A 24,123-nucleotide genomic window follows, 5' to 3' on the forward strand; every position below is an offset into this window, starting at 1 on the left:
TTAATTGCAATTATACTAGAAATATACATTGCCTGAAATTTAAAGGGGTGATCCGAATCCACTTACTTCCACATCAGGAGGCAAGCGGGGCCAATGATGTCGTCTCTACTGTTACCTGCTGGCTCCTTTTAGAGTAGGACAGATGCTTGATATCCGCCACTTGGGCATTAGAATCGGGCATCATTGGAATAGGACAGGTGCCCGTTACCTACCACTGGTGAATTAGAATAAGGCATCATTAGAATAAGACGGGTGCACCTTTCCTAGCACTCGGGCGTTAGGACAGGTGTAAGATACCTAGCACTCAGGCATTAGGACAGGTGTAAGATACCTAGCACTCAGGCATTAGGACAGGTGTAAGATACCTAGCACTCAGGCTTTAGGACAGGTGTAAGATACCTAGCACTCAGGCATTAGGACAGGTGTAAGATACCTAGCACTCAGGCATTAGGACAGGTGTAAGATACCTAGCACTCAGGCGTTAGGACAGGTGTAAGATACCTAGCACTCGGGCTTTAGGACAGGTGTAAGATACCTAGCACTCGGGCGTTAGGACAGGTGTAAGATACCTAGCACTCGGGCGTTAGGACAGGTGTAAGATACCTAGCACTCAGGCGTTAGGACAGGTGTAAGATATCTAGCACTCAGGCGTTAGGGCAGGTGTAAGATACCTAGCACTCGGGCGTTAGGACAGGTGTAAGATACCTAGCACTCGGGCTTTAGGACAGGTGTAAGATACCTAGCACTCAGGCGTTAGGACAGGTGTAAGATACCTAGCACTCAGGCGTTAGGACAGGTGTAAGATACCTAGCACTCAGGCGTTAGGACAGGTGTAAGATACCTAGCACTCAGGCGTTAGGACAGGTGTAAGATATCTAGCACTCAGGGGTTAGGACAGGTGTAAGATACCTAGCACTCAGGCGTTAGGACAGGTGTAAGATACCTAGCACTCGGGCGTTAGGACAGGTATAAGATACCTAGCACTCGGGCGTTAGGACAGGTGTAAGATACCTAGCACTCAGGCGTTAGGACAGGTGTAAGATACCTAGCACTCAGGCGTTAGGACAGGTGTAAGATACCTAGCACTCAGGCGTTAGGACAGGTGTAAGATACCTAGCACTCAGGCGTTAGGACAGGTGTAAGATACCTAGCACTCAGGCTTTAGGACAGGTGTAAGATACCTAGCACTCGGGCGTTAGGACAGGTGTAAGATACCTAGCACTCGGGCTTTAGGACAGGTGTAAGATACCTAGCACTCAGGCGTTAGGACAGGTGTAAGATACCTAGCACTCAGGCGTTAGGACAGGTGTAAGATACCTAGCACTCAGGCGTTAGGACAGGTGTAAGATACCTAGCACTCAGGCGTTAGGACAGGTGTAAGATACCTAGCACTCGGGCTTTAGGACAGGTGTAAGATACCTAGCACTCAGGCTTTAGGACAGGTGTAAGATACCTAGCACTCGGGCTTTAGGACAGGTGTAAGATACCTAGCACTCAGGCTTTAGGACAGGTGTAAGATACCTAATAAAGAAAAAACCTAGCACTCAACTGATGCTTATGTGCAAATTTTATTGTAGTACCCAAAAACGTTTCGGTCCCTCAAGCGGACCTTCATCAGTTACGTACTAAACTGAAGCTCGGGCATAAGAGACAATATTGTCTCAGGGCACTTGTACCTGCAGCGTCTTGGCAGAACGCTGTACTGGATAGAATGCTGTGGAGGATCAGGCATGATGTGCTTCTGTCAGACGCGGTGGACAGGTGTAAGATACCTAGCACTCAGGCTTTAGGACAGGTGTAAGATACCTAGCACTCAGGCTTTAGGACAGGTGTAAGATACCTAGCACTCAGGCTTTAGGACAGGTGTAAGATACCTAGCACTCAGGCGTTAGGACAGGTGTAAGATACCTAGCACTCAGGCTTTAGGACAGGTGTAAGATACCTAGCACTCAGGCTTTAGGACAGGTGTAAGATACCTAGCACTCAGGCGTTAGGACAGGTGTAAGATACCTAGCACTCAGGCGTTAGGACAGGTGTAAGATACCTAGCACTCAGGCGTTAGGACAGGTGTAAGATACCTAGCACTCAGGCGTTAGGACAGGTGTAAGATACCTAGCACTCGGGCATTAGGACAGGTGTAAGATACCTAGCACTCGGGCGTTAGGACAGGTGTAAGATACCTAGCACTCGGGCGTTAGGACAGGTGTAAGATACCTAGCACTCGGGTATCTCGACACTGAGACCTTGATTCCAGCCATGTATCACTTATGCTACGTTCACATTTACGTTTGTGCGGCGCAGCGTCGGCGACGCAACGCACAACGCATGCAAAAGGCAGCTTTTTGTGACGCATGCGTCCAATTTTGGCATGATTTTCGGCGCAAAAAAAATGCAACATGCAGCGTCCTGTGCGCACTGACGCTTGCGCCAAAAATGACGCATGCGTCACAAAACGCAAGACAACACATGTCCATGCGCCCCCATGTTAAATATAGGGGCACATGATGCATGCGCCGCTATGCGTCGCCGAACCTGCGCCCGACGCAACGCAAATGTGAACGTAGAGTTACTGAGTTGCTTCCTGCAGTTTTGATACAATCTGTTTTCTCTGCTGTAGATCTACCAGTGCTTTGACTACTGAGCTCTGTATGATTAGCTGATTAGCAGCTTTCTCTGTACACTGTGCATAGGCAGAAAGCTGCTAATCAGTGGTGTGGGGCAGGGTTATACAGAGCTCATGAATATGGAGGACTACCTGACTGCAGGCTTACTAGTCCTCTAATGATCATCTTTTGCTGACAAAACCGTGATTTTATCAAAACTACAGTAAGGAGTCCAGTAAGTGATACTTCTCCGGAATCAGGGTCTCTGCCCCTACAACATGCTGCTCTCAGATTAGGTGGCAAAAACCTGGTGACAGATTTATTTTATCTTTTGACATATCATGTTATTGCAATTACAGTCTATAGACACTGCTATGTACTGCATCTGCTGTAACGGGCACACAGAAAAGAATGACGAGGAATCCCTAGCCGGCAGCAATGGCGTAAATGCAGCGAATGCTTGTATCTCTCTAATGCATGCAATGCATGCCGGGAAATCCCCGTCAATATCTGCTCAGGATATAATTCATGCTAAGATGGTGGAGCATCTTACAGAAGCGTTAAGCTTTGTGATCTTTTCCTTGATGCATGAGATGAGGATGAAATCCTGCAAGGCCCAGTCTATTGCTTGTGATGGAGCCTCCATTGGCAGCTATAATTGCCAGACTGCTCGTCTCCGCTCTCCTTCTCTCCCCTCCTCCCCCCCATTCTGCATCTCAAAATCAGGCTTTTTTTTCTTTTTCTTCTCAATCACAATCAGATGTGTTTTGTTCCCAAGTGTGGGACATTACAAAAGCACAGAGGGGCTTGTGAAGGAAATGGCAGCTGTCTAGATCCTTCTCCTTTACGACGATCAACCATAAGATCTTCATAACAAAAAAAAAAAAATCTTCCCGTCTTAAATGGGTTTAAGGAACTAAAAAAAAGTGGTCTGCATTTTTTTTTTTAGTAGAAACAGCCACCACTGCGGGCTGTGACTGAGCTGCAATACCAGACATAGCCTGCAGACGAGATGGCGCTATTTTGGGGAGAAAAATATACACTTCTATTTCTATAGTGGTATAAGCAACCCTCTACCCTGGCACTGGAAGTATATATTTCACATGCAAAATCACCCCATCCATTTGCCTCCCACTGCCTCGTCTGTGGAGTCCGAAATTCCCATCTTTCTCCATCCAAGATGGTATGGAAAGTAGAGCGGTAAGCCTGGACTATTCATCGCCTCCCTGTTCCTTTATGTTGGAGGCGATGATCAGACTTACCACGACTCCCTACGCCAATGCGAAAGCCGGATGGCCTCAATGCCAGTCTCAGTGGGAGGCAAAAAGAAGGCACCAAGGAGGGTGACTACATGTGGCACATATATAGTCCCATTTCAGGGACTGTCCCTTTAAATGTTTTAGTGTATAGGCATTCCCAAATATGAAATTATAAAGTTTCATTCCCAAAATGTATGAAATTTGGCGCTGGAGAAAAGGGTCCTTGCCGTATTGCCAAAATATCAAGATTCTCTTTTAGAATTGCCTATATAATAAAATAAAAAAAATTGTGTCCGATTATCCTTTTGTTCTTATGGAACCAAGATCTTACGCAAGCAGCCAAAGAAACCACCAAGCCATCAGTCTGTGTGATACTATTCCAATATTATCCTCCAGCCCCTTTAAGCAAATGTAGCAAGATGTGTCCTTGACATGAATAGCTGATACATCTGTTTTCTGGTATATGGTAATATAATGTAATATGTAAGTCGATGTGTCTTTCCTTTTCTTTCCTCTTAATGTGAAATATCCCAAGGTGATGAAAAAAAATGTTTGGTATAACTCCTGTCGGGAGTCGTTTCTGCTACATGTGTCTGGAGCACAATGTATCAGGTTTATGTTGTGAGACATTTGTGGGAAGGTGAGGGCTGACACATCAATAGGGGGTCAATGTTTAATTAATGGTGGATCATTTATTACTTGTTTCTAGTCTTCAGATCCATCGTTTTCCCCCAATTATTGGATCATTTATACCCAGTTTTCTACTTTCCTTCGCATTTAAAGAGGACCTGCCACTTTTCATCAATATGTATTTGGTTTATCTGTGCTAAAGGGAACCTGATGGCTGATACATGGTACCCGAAGCACAGGAAGAATGTATCAGAACGAAGGCAAAGAAAAAATATCACATCAGCTCGCCCTGTCCAGGTATTGTCCAATCTAATAAGAGTGCGGTGCACGGACAGAGGCCACGGGCCGCTCCAGGTGAAAATGATCAGGTAGAAGGAAGGAAGACATCCAGCAACCGCAATGGAAAAGACTCTAAAAACATTATTTATTAGTAAACACTATACCTATGGGTTTTTAACACTAAGACACTTTAGCACACTAGTCCTACGCGTTTCGAGCACCAAGCCTCTTAATCATAGCCTTTGATTAACAAACTAGTCCTACACATTTTGAGCACCAAGCCTCTTAATCCTAGCCTTTGATTAACACACTAGGCCTACGCGTTTCGAGCACTAAGCCTCTTAATCATAGCCTTTGATTAAAGCACTAGTCCTACGCGTTTCGAGCACCAAGCCTCTTAATCATAGCCTTTGATTAACACACTAGTCCTACGTGGTTCAAGCACAAAGCCTCTTAATCATAGCCTTTGATTAACACACTAGTCCTACACGTTTCGAGAACCAAGCCTCTTAATCATAGCCTTTGATTAACACACTAGTCCTACGCATTTTGAGCACTAAGCCTCTTTATCATAGCCTTTGATTAAAGCACTAGTCCTACGCACTTTGAACACCAAGCCTCTTAATCATAGCCTTTGATTAACACATTAGTCCTACACGTTTCGAGCACTAAGCCTCTTAATCATAGCCTTTGATTAACACACTAGTCCTACGCGTTTCGAGCACCAAGCCTCTTAATCATAGCCTTTGATTAACACACTAGTCCTACACGTTTTGAGCACCAAGCCTCTTAATCCTAACCTTTGATTAACACACTAGGCCTACGCGTTTCGAGCACTAAGCCTCTTAATCATAGCCTTTGATTAACACACTAGTCCTACGTGGTTCGAGCACAAAGCCTCTTAATCCTAGCCTTTGATTAACACACTAGTCCTACGTGGTTCAAGCACAAAGCCTCTTAATCATAGCCTTTGATTAACACACTAGTCCTACGCGTTTCGAGCACCAAGCCTCTTAATCATAGCCTTTGATTAACACACTAGTCCTACGCGTTTCGAGCAGCAAGCCTCTTAATCATAGCCTTTGATTAACACACTAGTCCTACGCATTTCGAGGACCAAGCCCCTTAATCATAGCTATGATTAACACATTATTCCTACGTGTTTCGAGCACCAAGCCTCTTAATCATATTCTTTGAATAACATACTAGTCCTATGTATTTCGAACACTAAGCCTTTTAATCATAGCCTTTGATTAACACATTAGTCCTACGCGTTTCAAGCCCTAAGGCTCTTAATTAAAGTTATGATTTACACACCAGTCCTACGCGTTTCCAGCTCTAGGACTCTTAATCATTGCTACGATGTAAACACCGGTCCTATTAATTTTGAGCACTAAGGCACTTAATCATAGATACGATTCACACACTAGTCCTATGCATTTCAAACATTAGGCCTCTTAATCATAGCTATGAATAACATACTATTCCTACGCGTTTCGAGCACTAAGGCTCTTGATCATAACTATGATTAATACACTAGTCCTATGTGTTTCGAGCACTAAGGCAAGAGCCTTACTTACAAGGCTGATCCCCAGTGGCTTCTCCCCCTGTTCCTCTTGAGTGACTGGTTTCTATATAGGGAGAGACCTGACATCATTAGCAGTGATCTGGGAGAAACCGCAGAGGATCGGCCTTTTTGACTAGTCTGCTGTGCTATGAAATGCCGCAATGTTTCAGAGACAAACATACCTAGCTGAAATCATAAAGTCAGTGTCCGATACACGCTGCCTGTGGTTCGGGGATCATGTATCCTCTGTCAGGTTCCCTTTAAATGGCACTCTTCTCCTGAATCTGTCATTGTTTTCTTTTGTTCCTGCCCCTCTCCGTTCCTGAGATACGGCATTCTCTAATCTTGTTGGGCAAGTGGGTGTCGAGTTCAAGAACACGCCCACAGACAAGAGTTAAGGACTACGCCCCTTTGGAAAACATAGGATTAGGGAAGAAGTGACTATAACTCAGGAATGGGGAGGCGCAGGAAGAAAAGAAAAACAGCGCCAAACTTAGGAAAACAGCGACGTTTACATTAGATAAAAATATATATTTATGGCAAGTAATGTGTCCTTTTAAATTGGGTGTAATTTTATTAGCAGTCTTCCACCATCAATAAGGAGCAGTGCTAAGCTAACCTTATTATTATGCAGGATCAACCTTACATTGACTCCAGAAGGTAAAGTCTAGAAATGATACGTATGAAATAACTATAGAGAGAATGTATATGATGGTTTTCCTGTAATATACGCTATTGTTATATTTTCGATTCTCCTGTATTTCTGGAGGAGGACTATGCTCCCGAGTGTTCGTATTGTGCATGCATGAAATATATATTAATAATATATACACTAAATATACCAAGCTGTAACTGTTATTGGGCCCTATTCACTAAGGATTTTTGCCATAGGCCCACATTTGGAGGAACACTTGAAGGATTTAGCCACTGGCACAAAATGGAAATCCCTTACTGAAGAGGGCCCTATCTTTGGGAAAGGTCAGTAGTGTTTGTTACTGCTTTTTAATACAATCTAAGCTTGGTGACGGAGGGGTCTACAATGTACGACACATTGAAGGCTCCTTGCACTCGGGGCCGTTATGTGAATGTGATACTAAATCGAGCATTTCATTGTATTCATTGAGCTCGTAGTGAACTTCTATTGGAGATGACTTACATTTCGTTTACTTGCTCGTAGCATGGCAATGCTCAATGCTAAAAGAGAAGTCCTCCCAAATTTGGTCCCTTATTCTTTCCCCGAAAGCCAAAAAAGTGGGGCTTAAAAGAAAAAAGTCTGAATGACACCACTGGATCTCCACAAGTTTGTGCAAATGCATTGGTGTCCCTGATGAATAATCACTTGTTTTCTTTTATTTAGTTAGGAATTTATATGAAATATTGTAATCTGACCATTCTTCTTCTTCTTCTATCAATTTACCAATACTAAAATGTTCATTTGTTTATTCCCATCTCTGCAAGTTATCACCTTTCACATGAGCTTGATACCTGAACCTGACAAGTCCCTGTTCAGACTAGAAAAAGCCCTTCTCTGACCCTGGTCTGTCCCTTCCTTGACCGCGGATGTTGGCACCCTGAGATAACGTAATGGTGCCGCTACTCGACGGCGGTTTGCCCTGAATATCGTTAGCAGCTCCTAGTATCGTTAGAGTAGCAATTCCCTAAGGAGTTAAGGAATCACACACAAAACAGCTGCAACCAACACTAGCTACAGTAAAATGAATGAATCCAACAAAGTCTATCACCACCAGGAAACACCAATAGGGAAGTACTTAAAGCTGCACCCGAAATGTGATAGGACAGAAAAAAAGGGCAAATGAAAAACACTTGTTACCCAAAACCGACAAACAAGGATAACAGATTCTCTTAGATGAGAGAATTTATGATCCTCTGTACTTATTCTATGGATCGGTGATAACTTAATAATAATAATAATAATAATAATAATAATAATAATTATTATTATAATTTTATTTATATAGCACCAACATATTCCACAGCGCTTTACAAATTATAGAGAGAATTTGTACATACAATAGACATTACAGCATAACAGAAATCACAGTTCAAAATAGATACCAGGAGGAATGAGGGCCCTGCTCGCAAGCTTACAAACTATGAGGAAAAGGGGAGACACGAGAGGTGGATGGTAACAATTGCTTTAGTTATTTGGACCAGCCATAGTGTAAGGCTCGGGTGTTCATGTAAAGCTGCATGAACCAGTTAACTGCCTAAGTATGTAGCAGTACAGACACAGAGGGCTATTAACTGCATGAAGTGTATGAGAACGTGATGTGAGGAACCTGATTATGGTTCAACTCTTTTGAATGGGCCACACAGGGATAGTTAGGTTAATGCGTTGAGGCGGTAGGCCAGTTTGTGCAAATGAGTTTTTAGGGCACGCTTAAAACTGTGTGGATTGGGGATTAATCGTATTAACCTGGGTAGTGCTTTCCACAGAATTGGCGCAGCACGTGTAAAGTCATGGAGACGGGAGTGGAAGGTTCTGATTATTGAGGATGCTAACCTGAGGTCATTAGCAGAATGGAGGGCACGGGTAGGGTGGTAGACTGAGACCACGGAGGAGATGTAGGGTGGTGCTGAGCCATGGAGTGTTTTGCGGATGAGGGTAGTAGTTTTGTACTGGATTCTGGAGTGGATGGGTAACCAGTGTAATGACTGGCACAAGGTAGAGGCATCGGTGTAATGGTTGGTGAGGAATATAATCCTGGCAGCAGCATTCAGTATAGATTGGAGCGGGGAGAGTTTGGTAAGAGGGAGGCCGATTAGTAGAGAGTTACAATAATCCAGCCGAGAATGAATAAGTGAAACAGTAAGAGTTGTTGCAGAGTCGAAAGTAAGAAAAGGGTGAATTCTAGAAATGTTTTTGAGATGCAGATAAGAAGAGCGAGCCAGTGATCGGATGTGGGGGGTGAATGAAAGCTCGGAATCAAGTATGACCCCAAGGCAGCGGGCATGTTGCTTGGGAGTAATGGTGGAACCACACTCGGAGATGGCAATGTCAGGCAAAGGTAGGTTAGTAGAGGGAGAGAACACGAGGAGTTCAGTTTTTGACAGGTTCAGTTTCAGATAGAGGGAGGACATGATGTTAGAGACAGCGGTAAGACCATCACTCGTGTTTTCTAAAAAGGCAGGCGTGAGATCAGGAGAAGAAGTGTATAATTGGGTGTCGTCAGCATAGAGATGGTACTGGCAACCAAATCTACTGATTGTTTGTCCAATAGGGGCAGTATACAAGGAGAAGAGAAGGGGGCCTAGGACTGATCCTTGAGGAACCCCAACAGTAAGGGGAAGGGGAGAGGAGGAGGAACCAGCAAAACATACAGTGAAGGAGCGGTCAGAGAGATAGGAGGAGAACCAGGAGAGAACGGTGTCCTTGAGGCCGATGGAACGGAGCATAGTGAGGAGGAGCTGATGATCCACAGTGTCGAATGCTGTGGAGAGATCCAGGAGAATTAGCATGGAGTAGTGACCATTAGATTTAGCTGTTAGTAGGTCATTAGAGACTTTAGTGAGGGCAGTTTCAGTAGAGTGTAAAGAGCGGAAACCAGATTGAAGAGGGTCGAGAAGAGAGTTATCTGAGAGGTAGCGGATAAGACGGGAGTGGACAGGCATTCGAGGAGTTTAGAGATGAAGGGAAGATTAGAGACAGGTCTGTAGTTAACGGCACAGTTTTGATCGAGGGATGGTTTTTAAAGTTATGGATGTATGATGGCATACTTAAATGAGGAGGGAAAGATACCGGAAGAGAAAGGTTGAATATTTTTGTTAGGTGAGAGGTGACAGCCGGGGAAAGGGACTGGAGGAGATGTGACGGAATGGGGTCACTGGTGTAAGTGGTTGGGCGAGAAGATTCAAGGAGCCTGATTACTTCTTCTTCTGTAACTGGTTCAAAGTCAGAGAGTGAACTAGATGCAGTGGAGGATGGAGGACAGTGCATGGTATGAAGAGATTGGGAGATGATTTCCTGTCGAATGTGGTCAATTTTTTCTTTGAAGTAGTTGGCCAGATCGTCAGCACAGAGATCCACGGTTGGGGCCTGCTGTCTTGGGTTGAGTAGGGAATGAAAAGTGTCAAAGAGACGTTTAGGGTTATTTGACAGCGAGGTGATGAGGGTGTTGAAATAGGTTTGTTTGGAGAGGTGAAGGGCAGAGTTGTATGTTTTTAGCATGAACTTATAATAGATGAAATCTTCGGGTAGATTAGATTTTCTCCACAGACGTTCGGCGCACCTGGAGCACCGCTGCAGGAAACGTGTTTGCAGCGTGTGCCACGGTTGTCGCCATCTGTGTCGAGTTGCTCTATGTATAGGAGGAGCAGCTTCATCCAGGGCACTTTGCAGGGTTTCATTGTAATGCTTCAGTGCAGAATCAGGACATGAGATGGAGGAGATTGGGGCCAATGAGGACTGCAAGTTCTTCATAAGTTTCTGGGTGTTAATGGCCTGTATGTTTCTATAAGTGTGGAAAGTGGGGGTGACCTGAGCGGGATGGCAGTTCTTGATAGAGAATGAAAGAAGGTTGTGGTCAGAGAGCGGGAGAGGGGAGTTTGTGAAATCATCCACTGAGCAAAGCCAGGAGAAGACCTTGCTAGTCTTTGGGGTCAGACCTCCGAGTTTCCCACTGATCCAGAGAACTGTATCTCAAAATTGTCTATGGGTCTTACAGAGATACCTGATTGCTGTATTCAACCATTAGGGCTCGCTCATACAAGCGTATATATAGGACTAGTGCTATCCGATGTTTTATCGTTATCACTCGGACCAATGTTATTCTATGGAGCAGTACTGATCGGCGTTTATTCGCTCATGCCAATTTGGCATGAGAAAAATGTTGTAACACAAATCAGATGGCACACATCCTTTCATGTCTATGAGTTTTTGGAAATGAACAGGCTGCACTCGGATGACATCTGAGTGCAGTCTGATTGCAGCACACTGGCAGAATGGAGAAGATGTAGAAATGTTGTTCTCCATCTTCTCCCCACATGCTGACATTGATCAGAGTTTGATCGGAGTGTCACTTGTACAATCGGCCCGATTTTCTCGAATGATAGACCCTACGGCGGCCATCTGCACAAGCTATTAGTTCCAAAAACAATGAATGGAGAATAGGCTCTATTCCAATATTGTATTTCAGAGCCCAATTCTCTGGATCGGTATGGGGTGCTAGTGGTTGGACTGCCATCGATCAGCAAGTTATTACCTAACTTGTTCACACTAGCAGTATTTGGTCAGTATTTTACATCAGTATTTGTAAGTCAAAACCAGGAGTGGGTGATAAATGCAGAAGTCGTGACGTGTTTCTATTATACTTTTCCTCTGATTCTTCCACTCCTGGTTTTGGCTTACAAATACTGATGGAAAATACTGACCAAATACTGACCAAATGATGTCAGAGGCTTATATGGGTGCGTGTGAGCCGAGACTCGGTGTAAATCGCAGCCCAGAAAACAACCGCTGATGTGAGCTGCCCCATAGATGAATACTGGCCTGAGCGCTATGCGATGTTTTATCGCATAGCGCTCGTCCTTATTTATCGCTAGTGTGACCCTCAACTAAATGTGGCTCTTGGTTAATGAGGATGCATGAATAGTCTATTGGGGCTGTCTCTAAGTCGCCTATCGTGGTCCTTCTAAAAGGGGACACGTCATAGTGCCATTCTCCTTTAATTCATGAGCATGCACAGGAAAGGATAGAATAGATGATTAGGCATTATCCTGCACAGATCTGCTTGATTGCCTTAAGTATGTGCCTGGCCTGATCTCTGCTCAGTCCTCTTCCTGCATGTTCTACATAACTACATTTGATGTGATGTGGAGGCTGCTGTTACTTTTAATCAGTATAATTAATAATTATTTTTCCTAAGCAGAGCAGTTCTATTAGAAGCCAGTATCATACACTGCTACACTGTGCCAAAACATAATAAAAATAGATTACATCATTATATGTGTTTTTTTTTTATAACACAACCCATAAGTTTAGAGTGAACTAATGACTTCAATGAGATGTAAGGTCTTATGTGTGTCTTATGCATGAGCAATATGTTTTTATTTTGTTTTTTTGTCCTTTTATTTATACTATTCTTTTGTTTCAATGTTTTTATTTTGCTTTATGTCCTTTTATTTATCTTATTACTCTTATGTTTCAATGTTTTTATTTTGATTTATGTCCTTTTATTTATCTTATTTTTCTTTTGTTTCAATATGTTTTTATTTTGACTTTTTTTGCCTTTTATTTATTTTATTATTCTTTTGTTTCAATGTGTTTTTATTTTGCTTTTTAGCATTTTATTTATTTTATTATTCTTTTGTTTCAATGTTTTTATTTCGCTTTTTATCCTTTTATTTATCTTATTATTCTTTTGTTTTTTATTTATTTTATTACTCTTTTCTTTAAATGTGTTTTTATTTTGCTTTTTTTGTCCTTTTAGTTATGTTATTTTGTTGTTCCAATGTGTGTTTAATTTGCTTTTGGTCCTTTGATTTATTTTATTATTCATTTGTTTCAATGTGTTTTTATTTTGCTTTTTGCCCCTTGATTTATTTTATTATTCTTTTGTATCCATGTGTATTACTTTGCTTTATGTCCTTTTCTTTGTTTGGTTTATTTTTCTTTTCTTTCTTACCTCTAGCATTAGTTTTATTTATGTTAGCCTTATTTAATACTAGTATAAAGATCCATTTTCCAAAAAAAGCAACACATCCGCACAGACCCAAATGAAACAATGGCGACTATCAGATTTCTGCTATTTTTGACTCAGTAATAGCTGTACAGACCTTACAAAAATTGCCATCAAAATATCAGAAGCCCCTGTGTTGGAAACCTATGAGTGATAGCTTAAAGCAGACCTGTCAACTGGTTACATGTGACAAATTTTTGCTCATATTTTATTCCTTCTGCTCCCCTGAGAATTCCGTATTCTTCATTTTAAAATCCGCCATACGGTCCCAGTGATATAGGCTTTTTCATTCAGTGATCCATTTTATGGTGTTTGGCAATGGGGCGTGGCACACAGAATTCCCAGGGGGCGTGTCTTTAGGCTGATCTGTAGGCACACCCCCTTGTAAAAAAAAACATTAAAATTAGCACTTAAAAAAGGCTCAGATCTCTAGAACCCTATGGTAGATTTAAAAAAAAAATAGGACACTAAAAAATAGAATACTTGGGGGGCATCAAGCAAAAACTGGCCACTTTTGACCTGGCCACGGATCCTCTTTAAACAGAGCCTCATGACATTCGTTTTTTATTAACGTATTGTCAATAGTTGACTGGATGGGTTGGCATCATGTGGCTTCACCCAAGTTCATTTATGAGACCCTCCGAAATTAGCTATTTTTGGGTGATTATATAGATAACCATTAGTTCTAAATTTGTCATTGTCCCAATACAATGAATTCGAGAGGTCCTTCTACACCAATGGTCCTTCTATACCAACCGCAAGTATGGATATAGCAAATATTAACTTGGAAAGTGATACATTAAGCGGCATGATTGTGCAGACCTTAACTTGATATTTTCAATTGCTTGTGCTGTGATAAATGTCAAGTTCAGGTTCACCGCCTTATATTATGTTAGCATGCTGAGTTTCAAATCAACACTTGCTAAATCCGTATATCTCCTTATGGTACAGCACTTTAATTAAACATCTACAGATTTAAGATTTTAGACTATTTTAGATGTTGGTTTTAAAATATAAAACTGTTTGAAAAGTTCTATTTCTCCTCGCGGAGAATCAGCTGGTGTAGTGAGGCCTACAGGCTAGACCCTCTGGGAAAAGTATGTAAAATAGCTCTTGACCTTTTACCAGTCTTTTTGACTGTAAGACTCTCAATGCCACCTGGGATTCCGCAAAGACAACTAGAACCTTCTTCTAAGAGCTTTTTCAGCCAGCCTTCCAAAACCCTACTTTGCACTGATGAGGAGTAAAAAATCCCTCTGAAACAGCGGTCTACAGCTGGTGCCTCAGTCATGGTTCCATTATGGGTGGAATATTGGCCTTCAGGGATGATACTTTCAGATGGCACTAATGACACGGGGGGGGGGATTTCATCAACGATTTCTGGCATAAAATGCTTTTAAATGTCATAAAATGGTTGTGCAACAAGAAGTTGCACACAAATTGGGTGACTTTTTGGCACTTTCATGACACTCTGAAGCAGCTCTGTCAAAGAGAGTTGGAGAGGAGCCTGGTGGTATGGGGGGCATGGATCCCCCATTAAACTCTGTAAAAGTGTCTGTGATTTTTACCCCAGAAATGCTACTCCAGTTCTTGACTTGAGTAGAATTTTTGGCGAGGTGCACGGATTCACCGAATTCATTAAAGGGGTTGTCCCACGAACAAAGTTCCTTTAAATCAATAGATTTTTGAATAATAATTTTCACAATTGCATGTGTTTAAATAAAAAAGTTCCTGCTCTGAGATAATCTTATAAATGTGCCCCTGCTTTGTACGGTGTAATGGTCATGCCCGACCGTGCAGGAACATGGTCTGATCATACGCTCCTGGGCAGGGGAGGATGCAAAAGAGTATACAGACATTACAGTACGGGATCCCAATAATCCTTTTTTTTTAGGTAAAACATTTTTTGAAAAGGCAGGAAAATGCTTCATCTCACAGCTGTGATCTCATGCTGTCCTGTCTGTATACTCTTTTGTGTCCTCCCCTGCCCAGGAGCTGTGGTATGATCAGACTATGTTTCTGCATGGTCGGAGACGACCATTACACAGTGCATAGCAGGGACACATTTATAAGATCATCTCAGCACATGAAATTTTAAACACATCCAAGTGTGGAACTTATTATTATTCTGAGATCTATTGATTAAAATCAACTTTAAAATTAACTTTGTTATTGGGAAAAACCCTTTATTGAATTCTGCACATCATATTCCAGAGATCCCTTTATTAAGAAAGGTAAGAGCAGCACCAGTCTTAATGTATACCCCCTCCCTGCTTTCTTTTATAAAAACTACAGTATATGTATGCTTTTTACTACGGGCGAGCCAATGAGTTGTAAGTGAACAAAATCCAATTCACAAAATTAGCAAATTCTAGTGAATCCAAATTTTTGGAAATTCAATTTGCTCGAATCCAGCAAAATGCTTGTCAGTTGCCTACCATTTTACTTTATTCATACACCCTGTGAAGGGGTTAATAGATAATAAGGAGTCATAGTTACTTACCCCTCACCTGTCTCTGTCACCAGAACTTTCGCCTTCTCTTCAACTTCCTATGCCCCCTCTTCGCTCAGGCACCAGTCTACTCTTCGCTCTCCACTGGACCTTGATGCACGTTCGGACGCCATGACATGTGTGACCGTGTGGGGTGACAAACATTCTGACATTATGATGTCAAAAAACATGCGTCAAGACCTAGCTGGCACCAGAAGAACTGACAAAAATGAAGATGAGACTGGCGCCGTAGGTAGGCAGGGGTTTAGGATGCCAGCAGTTGACTGGCGATGAGCTGCAGGGACAGGCGAGAGGCTAGGTTAGTATGATTTTTTTGTGTTTTTTTTTTAACCCCATTCCAACCCATCCATCCAGTATACTTTAGGGTCGGGAGATCTCAGAGCGTAAAAAAAATGGCCTTTTCATTGGCAATTGGGGCTTTTTCAATTTGCATCAAGCGGAATCTGAATTTTGACAGATTCGCTAATCTCTCCACATATATTGGCATTGTATGCGGTGCGCATTGTCCGCTTGACTATGTGTCACTCAGTCCATCCGTCCTAGGTTGACCTAAGTCGTGTAGAACACGTTGGATGATACTCATCAGTAACAATACAGTGTAGGCCATTTTTCTCCCACCCATTGTCTTGCATTGTGGTCAGGAGGACCGATCTAACACATAATATTACTCAGATCCATTAGGTGAAGTGTGCGCAGGTCCCGTTTTCCAGCATTTGCTTTTATCCGTGTGATGAGTCGGACGCTGAGAGCCACCAGTCTGCTGCCGGTGACATTGGACAAGGACTGTGTGTTATCAGCAGAATACAAGGGAGCGGCAGAATGAATCTGAGTCTGCTGTCTCTGCGTTAGAGCAGGGTTATTTTTACCGTTTGATCCCTGTGGATTGCATTATTTTAACCTTAGAATTACACTGCTGACTCTTCTCTATGCACATCTGCTGCCGCCGCCTTCTGCACGGCATGGGGCTTGCATTATTCATGAGCGAGGCTTCCATTTGTGCAGCAGGAATCCAGTAATAGCCAATGTGCAATGTATGTTCTGCGCCTATAGAGATGCACATAGGCCATACTGCTCATGTACAGTCACGCTTGTGTTATACATAGGGGTGTGCCGAAATGTATATGAGAGTATTGAACATATGCAGACAGTAGATCAAGGCTAATAGGCTATAGATGCCCGAAAGACACAGCTGTGTCCTTACAAATCTAACAAATCTCAAGAGATTGTCCATTGTGTGTACCGTACTATATAACTTCTTGGTCATAAGAGTCTTAAAAGTAATATACACCCTTAAAAAAACATTTTTTTTATTTTTTTTATTTTGTGCTGATTAATTTACTATTTAATCCTTATGAGTTTTTTGTTTTTTTTCTGATAGCGAACTCCAAATTTCCAGCATAGACAGAATTAAATTCTAACATTTTTTCTGCATACAGTACAACCACTAGAGGGAGCCGTGGAGCTAATTGCATACTGTTTTATCATTGACTTCTATGTAAAAACAGTATTCATGAAGTCCCTAATCTCCCTCTAGTGGGAGACAGAAATGTATCAGCTAAGGGGTTGTTGTCATCTTCTTTTCTTCAAGGGTGCACTGCTCCCCTGCCTCTCGGCTTCCTGATTGCTGGGGGCGGTGCGATTCTGAGGATTAACAGTTCTGACCAGCACCATGCAAGTTTTTTAATGCTTCAATTATGCAGGCAATTTAAAGATCCTTATCAGCAAAAAGGATTTCCAACCTATGGACACATTTTGGACACATTTGACATTTTTTTGCAAATTTGTGGTGGAATTTATCACATACTGTTGGAGCTAAAAATAATATCATGTTAAAAAATTGACATATCCTTTAAATAAGTTCAATAATTGCTCATATGTGTCCACCTTTACCTTTCTTTCGATTTGGTTGAGAGCTCATTATACAAAATCCATACATCATTGTGACATATTAGCAAAACCCTCAACAAAAACATATTATAACCACTGATTTGCAACATATAGACACATATAGCATAAATATCTCCCAATTTTATCAATTATACATTTATGTTATATAAATTTATTAATTTGATATCAATAGGAAAATCTATTTTCTCACTCAAAATGACTTATTGTTTAAATCTGGAGTTTTTTGTGTGTTAAGTGTATTAAAAATACATACACAAAAATAAAAATACATACACAAAAAATGTTTGGCAATTTTTTTTCCCCCATATCAGAATCTGTATTAAAAATAATAAATCAAAATTTAGCAATTTTCACACTGGCCACTAGGGCATTTTTAAATTCCAACTTTCTGTTCTTTCAGGAAATAACACGTACATTAGCAGCAGTGCACAGACTCTGACCCTATCTTTTGTAATAAAGCACCTAATGAGTGTGTGCAAAGGTCATTGTGAAGGGAGGGAGAAGAGGAGGGTTGGCTGGGACATCGCCTATTGTGATCCCACGATCCTGTGTTATCAGCTGTGTATAGAGGTTTTACTTGTCATTGTAATCCTCTGCCTCTGCTGATAAGGAAACTGCTGTAAACTCTTCCTGAAAGGGCAGGAAGTATGAGTCTAAAAAAATAAAAATAAACAGTGGCCAATGTGAAAATTGCAAGATTACTAATTTAGTTTTTAATTTTTTTAATTGCTTTTTTTTTTAACTTTAGATGATAAATGTCTGGGAGGTCCATGTTCCCGTGCAGCTGTCAGAGGCAGACTGACTCCTAGAGAAGTCGGAGATGGCTTATTACTGTCTCTGCCTTCCCGATTGCTGTATATGCTGACAGCACTTCCTTCTCCGGATCCAGTGATCATATGATTGCGGGGTGTAGGGATTGAGCAGGAACTGCTGGGTCCTAGGAGACTCAGTCAACTCCAATATGTAGCCAAGAAGCTAAATTTCCACTGTAACTGGGGCTAACATACCAGCCTCCTTCACAGGGGAAATCTGATTTAAAAAATGTATTTAAGTGTTGAATTGTCTTTTATGACTTTATAGGGGGGCGCAATGTGTGAAATAAATAATTTCAAAAAGTAGCTAAAAAATAAATTAAATATATCCAATATATCAAATAATTGTAACCGGAAAGCACATGTATTTCCATTATTTTCCCACTGCTATCGGCACAAAAGAAAGCTGTATGAAAATAATTTAAAAATTAGGTCCTACGGATCAGGAAAAAAGTTACAAAAATTATTTGAATATCCAAAAAATTTTTTCCAGATCTTTAAACTACATGTGCGAAAAGAAAAGAAAAAAATGTGCCCGGTCAAGAATGGGGGTAAATGGGTTTGTCTTCAACTGGTTAAAAAATACTGTAATGTGAAGAATAAAAACATTGCCTTTTTTTTTTTCTTTAAAGACAAGTCATGGCCACCATACACATGAAATGGCTGTTGGCTGAATTATGCCATCCTTGAGATGACTGTATTTTCGGTCCAAGTGCGAAAACACTGGATCGAACTCGGACCAGTCTCAGCCTATGAGGCCGTGCACATGTGTGATTTTTTTTTATCAAAGTCTGTCGAAGGAAAAAATCCCAGGATGATCAAGTTTGATTTGATATTCGGATCACACTCGGCCATGCAAGTCAATCAGTCGGTGGAAAACATCCGACTGCACTCGGATGACACCTGAGTGCAGTCCGATTTGCACAGATGGACAGAATGGAGAAGATGAAGACATTTTTTTTCTCCATCTTCTCATCCGAGAGAATCAGATCCCAAAAACTTTGATCAGAGTGTCGACCCAATGAGAGGATATACGGTTGTCAGCACCTGCCCTTAGAGTGTTGGCTGAAACCTTTAATATTGGCAGGTGTGGTGTGTATGGGGGTCGTTAGACAAGAACCTGATGTAAACAATAGGAGGATACATTCCCTATAAGAAGGGAGACCTCTGTATGTTGATCTTCGGCCCCAAAATAAAGACATATCGAATTTATAGAATTGTTGGGTCTATTATCTCGTAGAAAAGGGACAGTATAATCTATTGGCATGAAGGGTGGTTCTATTCTTACGTATAGTTTATAGACCCCAGTAGGCGTGTCCCTGAGAAGGTTATCCACTGACGGGATCCCAGTCTCTGAGGACTGACTGCCTTACCCGATATCTTATGGTTGGCTGGATGCCACTACATGTCCTTTTTTCTTTTGTTAATTCTTTGGCTAAAATGTAGGTGGCATCACAGGAAAGTAAATATTTATTTCTGATCTTTGGCGCATTGGCGGTGTTATAATAACACAGTCACCTTCAAATAACAATAGTGTCATCATTTTTTGTCCTGCACATCCTGCAACATTCACCAGATACGCGGTTTTAGCTCTATCAATGCCTATTTTGCCTTTCGTGTTTTCTTTGTGTTGCCCTTGGATACCAAGCTACAATTCTATTCACTAGACCGAGCACAAGGAGAAACCGAGTTTCCGAATAATTTGGCTTCATAATGTTAATGTGTGATTGAGGTGCATGGAAGAAGGATGGAAACGTAGAGCATTACATACAGCAAAAATGCAAATGTTTTGTGTTTGGAAGCTGTCAGTAAAGCTGCAAATATTAAGCACAATAGATCGGTTTAGGATTTGGCATCATCGGCCATGTTTAGTAGAATGACACGTGTCTGCACACAGCATGAGGGAGATTTATTATCGTGATTGGGCCTTATTATCAGTTTTATCGTAAGTAAAACTTTGTTGCCCATGACGACCAATCACGGTGCAGCTTTCATTTTGCCAGAACAGTTTAAGAAATGAAATCTGAGCTCTGATTGGTTGTTATAGGCAACAATAATTTTATCAAACTAGTGAATCTCCGATAGACAAATCTCTAACGGGGCCCCCTATCATGGATCTTTAACAATACTGGTCTTCTCATATGGGCCATTGGGACCTTTTGGGCCCCTCTAGGCTCCAGGACCCAGTTACACCCCTAATAAAAGCATTCTCAGAGAAATGCTGTTTGTTGCCCATGGTGACCAATCACTGGGCAGCTTTCATTTTAGCAGAGCTGTATTAGAAATGACTTCCGAGATCTCATTGGTTGCTATGAACAACAATGGATTTATCGAAACAGCGTCAAAGAAAAACTGTTCTTGTTGCCCAAGGCAACCAATCATAGTGCAGCTTTCATTTTAGCAGAGCTGTTTTAAAAATGATAGCCCACCTCTGATTGGTTGCTATGGACCACAAAGACTGTTTTGATAAGCGAGGCCTACGGTATTCATTGGCGAAATGTGTTATGGTCATGCTCATAAGCAAGGTCGTGTTAGGACTGGAGTTGAAGTGAATCTGTGAAGGGTGTAGTCTGGGGCAGACGTATCATTGGTGCAACCTGTTCAACTTCACAGGGGCCCAAAAAGTCAGAGGACCCAGCTGTACTTTATGATGATGAGCAAAGGGCCCATGTACAGGGGCCGTCTTCTGTCTGTGTCTGCCAGTGGGTGTAGTAGGATTTAATCATGGTTGGAATGGGTTGGACATAGTGATGAGCGAGTGTACTTGTTGCTTGGGTTTTCCCGAGCACGCTCGGGTGGTCTCCGAGTATTTGTTAGTCTTCGGAGATTTTGTTTTCATCGCCGCAGCTGCATGATTTACAGCTACTAGCCAGCCTGAGTACATGTGGGGGGTGCCTGGTTGCTAGGGAATCCCCATATGTATTCAAGCTGGCTAGTAGCTGTAAATCATTCAGCTGCGGCGATGAAAACTAAATCTCCAACACTAACAAATACTCGTAGACCACCCGAGAGTGCTCAGGAAAACCCGAGCAACGAGTATACTCGCTCATCACTAGTTGGACAGTGTAAACTTCATGTGTAGGGCATAAACGAGTTGTATTATGTTCATTTACGTTGATTGATCGTCTACGTGTACTGGAAAGTAATGTTGTGAGGTCTAGCTGGACATTGTAGTTGCATTGTTTTTTGATCATGTATAGTGGTCCGGTCTTATACGCTAGGCCTCGAAAACCAGAACCATGCTTCCATTGAGTAGTTTGCACTACAAGAAATGCTGGTAGTCCAAGTGTCCATCCATGATCGTATCCAGCAGTCAGTTACAATACCCCCCATACTTCTGTTTAACCCCTTTCTCTAACCCTTACATTACACTGCTGACACTCGGTGACTTCATGTAAAGTGATTTCAGTACAAAATGATATGTTGTTTTCCGGACGTGCTCCAGCTGGGATAATTTTTTGGTGTAAATTTCCTCAACCTTTTGCAATCGTCTGCAACAATGATGTTGTTGTCTATTTATTTTCTTTTTATATTTTGGTGAGTTCGGTGGGGTTTTTTTGTTTTTTTTATTTGTGCCACATTCACCTTTCCATTTTGAAGTTTATTTTATATGCGTTTGCCTTTGTTTTTTTTTAGTTAGAGTCTAGAGATTCAGTCTTTTCAAAAAGTCACTAAATTTGTCGTAAATCAAATGTAATCCAGTCCCCCTTCCTGGAGTTATTTTATGTATGCCAGGTACTTTGGTACAATTTTTGCAGCAAGTTTTCACAACTTACAAGGTTTTGCTCAAAGGCTGGAATCACACTAGCGAGTTTTACGGACGTAAGAGCGCAGAAAATACGTCCGTAAAACTCGCCAAACAAACGGCACAATTATTCTCAATGGGTCTGGTCCTATCAGCCGTATATTACGGCCGTAGTAAATCGCAGCATGCTGCGTTTGTCAGCGTATTGCGCAAATAATACGCCAATGAAAGTCTATGGGGGCGAGAAAAATACGGATTCCACACGGACCAGCAGTGTGACTTGCGAGAAATACGCAGCGGTGTTAGTGAAAAGCCAGTAATTAAATTGCCGGCTTTTCATTTCTCCTTCCCCAACCCGACAGGATATGAGACATGGTTTACATACAGTAAACCATCTCATATCCCCTTTTTTTTTGCATATTCCACACTACTAATGTTAGTAGTGTGTATGTGCAAAATTTGGGCGCTGTAGCTGCTAAAATAAAGGGTTAAATGGCGGAAAAAATTGGCGTGGGCTCCCGCGCAATTTTCTCAGCCAGAGTGGTAAAGCCAGTGACTGAGGGCAGATATTAATAGCCTAGAGAGGGTCCATGGTTATTGCCCCCCCCCTGGCTACAAACATCTGCCCCCAGCCACCCCAGAAAAGGCACATCTTTAAGATGCGCCTATTCTGGCACTTGGCCACTCTCTTCCCACTCCCGTGTAGCGGTGGGATATGGGGTAATGAAGGGTTAATGCCACCTTGCCATTGTAAGGTGACATTAAGCCAGATTAATAATGGAGAGGTGTCAATTATGACACCTATCCATTATTAATCCAATTGTTTGAAAGGGTTAAAAAACACACACACATGATTAAAAAGTATTTTAATGAAATAAACACACCGGTTGTTTTAATATTTTATTGCTCTCTCAATCCATTTGAAGAGCCTCGCTTGGCAAAATAATAAACCCACAATATACATACCCTCTAATGACCTGTCACGTCCAACGAGGTAATCCATCTGAAGGGGTTAATTATTTTGCAGCCAGGAGCAGTGCTAAAGCACTCGCTCGTGTCTGTAATCCCCCGGGTGCTGAAAGGAAAGCTGAGTGATCTTTACTTACATTGAGTTGCGGTGAGGCGCCCTCTGGTGGATGTTCTCATGAACTGGAGCCTTGGAAAAGTTCCCATGCTCGAGTTCATATGAGTTCATCCACCAGAGGGTGCCTCACCGCAACTCAATGTAAGTAAAGATCACCCAAATTTCCTTTCAGCACCCGGGGGATTACAGACACGAGCGAGTGCTTTAGCACTGCTCCTGGCTGTAAAATAATTAACCCCTTCAGATGGATTACTTTGTGGGATGTGACAGTTCATCAGAGGGTATGTATATTGTGGGTTTATTATTTTGCAGAGTGTGGGTCTTCAGGTGGATTGAGAGAACAATAAAATACTAAAACAACCTGTGTGTTTATTTCATTAAAATAATTTTTAATCATGTGTGTGTGTATTTTTAACCCTTTCAGACAATTGGATTAATAATGGATAGGTGACATAACTGACGCCTCTCCATTATTAATCTGGCTTAATGTCACCTTACAATAGCAAGGTGGCATTAACCCTTCATTACCCCATATCCCACCGCTATACGGGAGTGGGAAGAGAGTGGCCAAGTGCCAGAATAGGGGCATCTTCCAGATGTGCCTTTTCTGGGGTGGCTGGGGGCAGATGTTTGTAGCCAGGGGGGCCAATAACCATGGACCCTCTCTAGGCTATTAATATCTGCCCTCAGTCACTGGCTTTACCACTCTGGCAAAGAAAATTGCGCGGGAGCCCACGCCAATTTTTTCTGCGATTTAACCCTTTATTTTAGCAGCTACAGCGCCCAAATTTTGCACATACACACTACTAACATTAGTAGTGTGGAATATGCACAAAAAAGGGATATGAGATGGTTTACTGTATGTAAACCATGTCTCATATCATGTCGGGTTTAGGCAGGAGTAATGAAAAGCCGGCAATTGAATTACCGGCTTTTCACAGATATCGCGCTGAATTAAATATAAATACAGAATATATATATATGTGTCTCAATGACATATATATATATATATATATACTGTATATA

General features: G+C 41.8%; 1 protein-coding gene across 12 annotated transcripts in view; it reads left to right on the forward strand.

Moving 5' to 3' along the window:
* Nucleotides 1–24,123, forward strand: part of ELAVL4 (ELAV like RNA binding protein 4) — a 154,357-nt gene that overhangs the window by 82,274 nt on the left and 47,960 nt on the right. For 7 of the 12 annotated variants that reach the window (XM_077277297.1, XM_077277299.1, XM_077277298.1 and 4 more), the window contains exon 3: nt 7,230–7,316. The exons of the other annotated variants lie outside the window; for them this stretch is intronic. In XM_077277297.1, the coding sequence (XP_077133412.1) occupies nt 7,230–7,316 (87 nt within the window). The remainder of the gene's footprint in view (nt 1–7,229; nt 7,317–24,123) is intronic. 12 annotated transcript variants of the gene reach the window in all.

The sequence above is a fragment of the Ranitomeya variabilis genome, chromosome 8, assembly GCF_051348905.1.
Source record: "Ranitomeya variabilis isolate aRanVar5 chromosome 8, aRanVar5.hap1, whole genome shotgun sequence".
NCBI lineage: Eukaryota > Metazoa > Chordata > Amphibia > Anura > Dendrobatidae > Ranitomeya > Ranitomeya variabilis.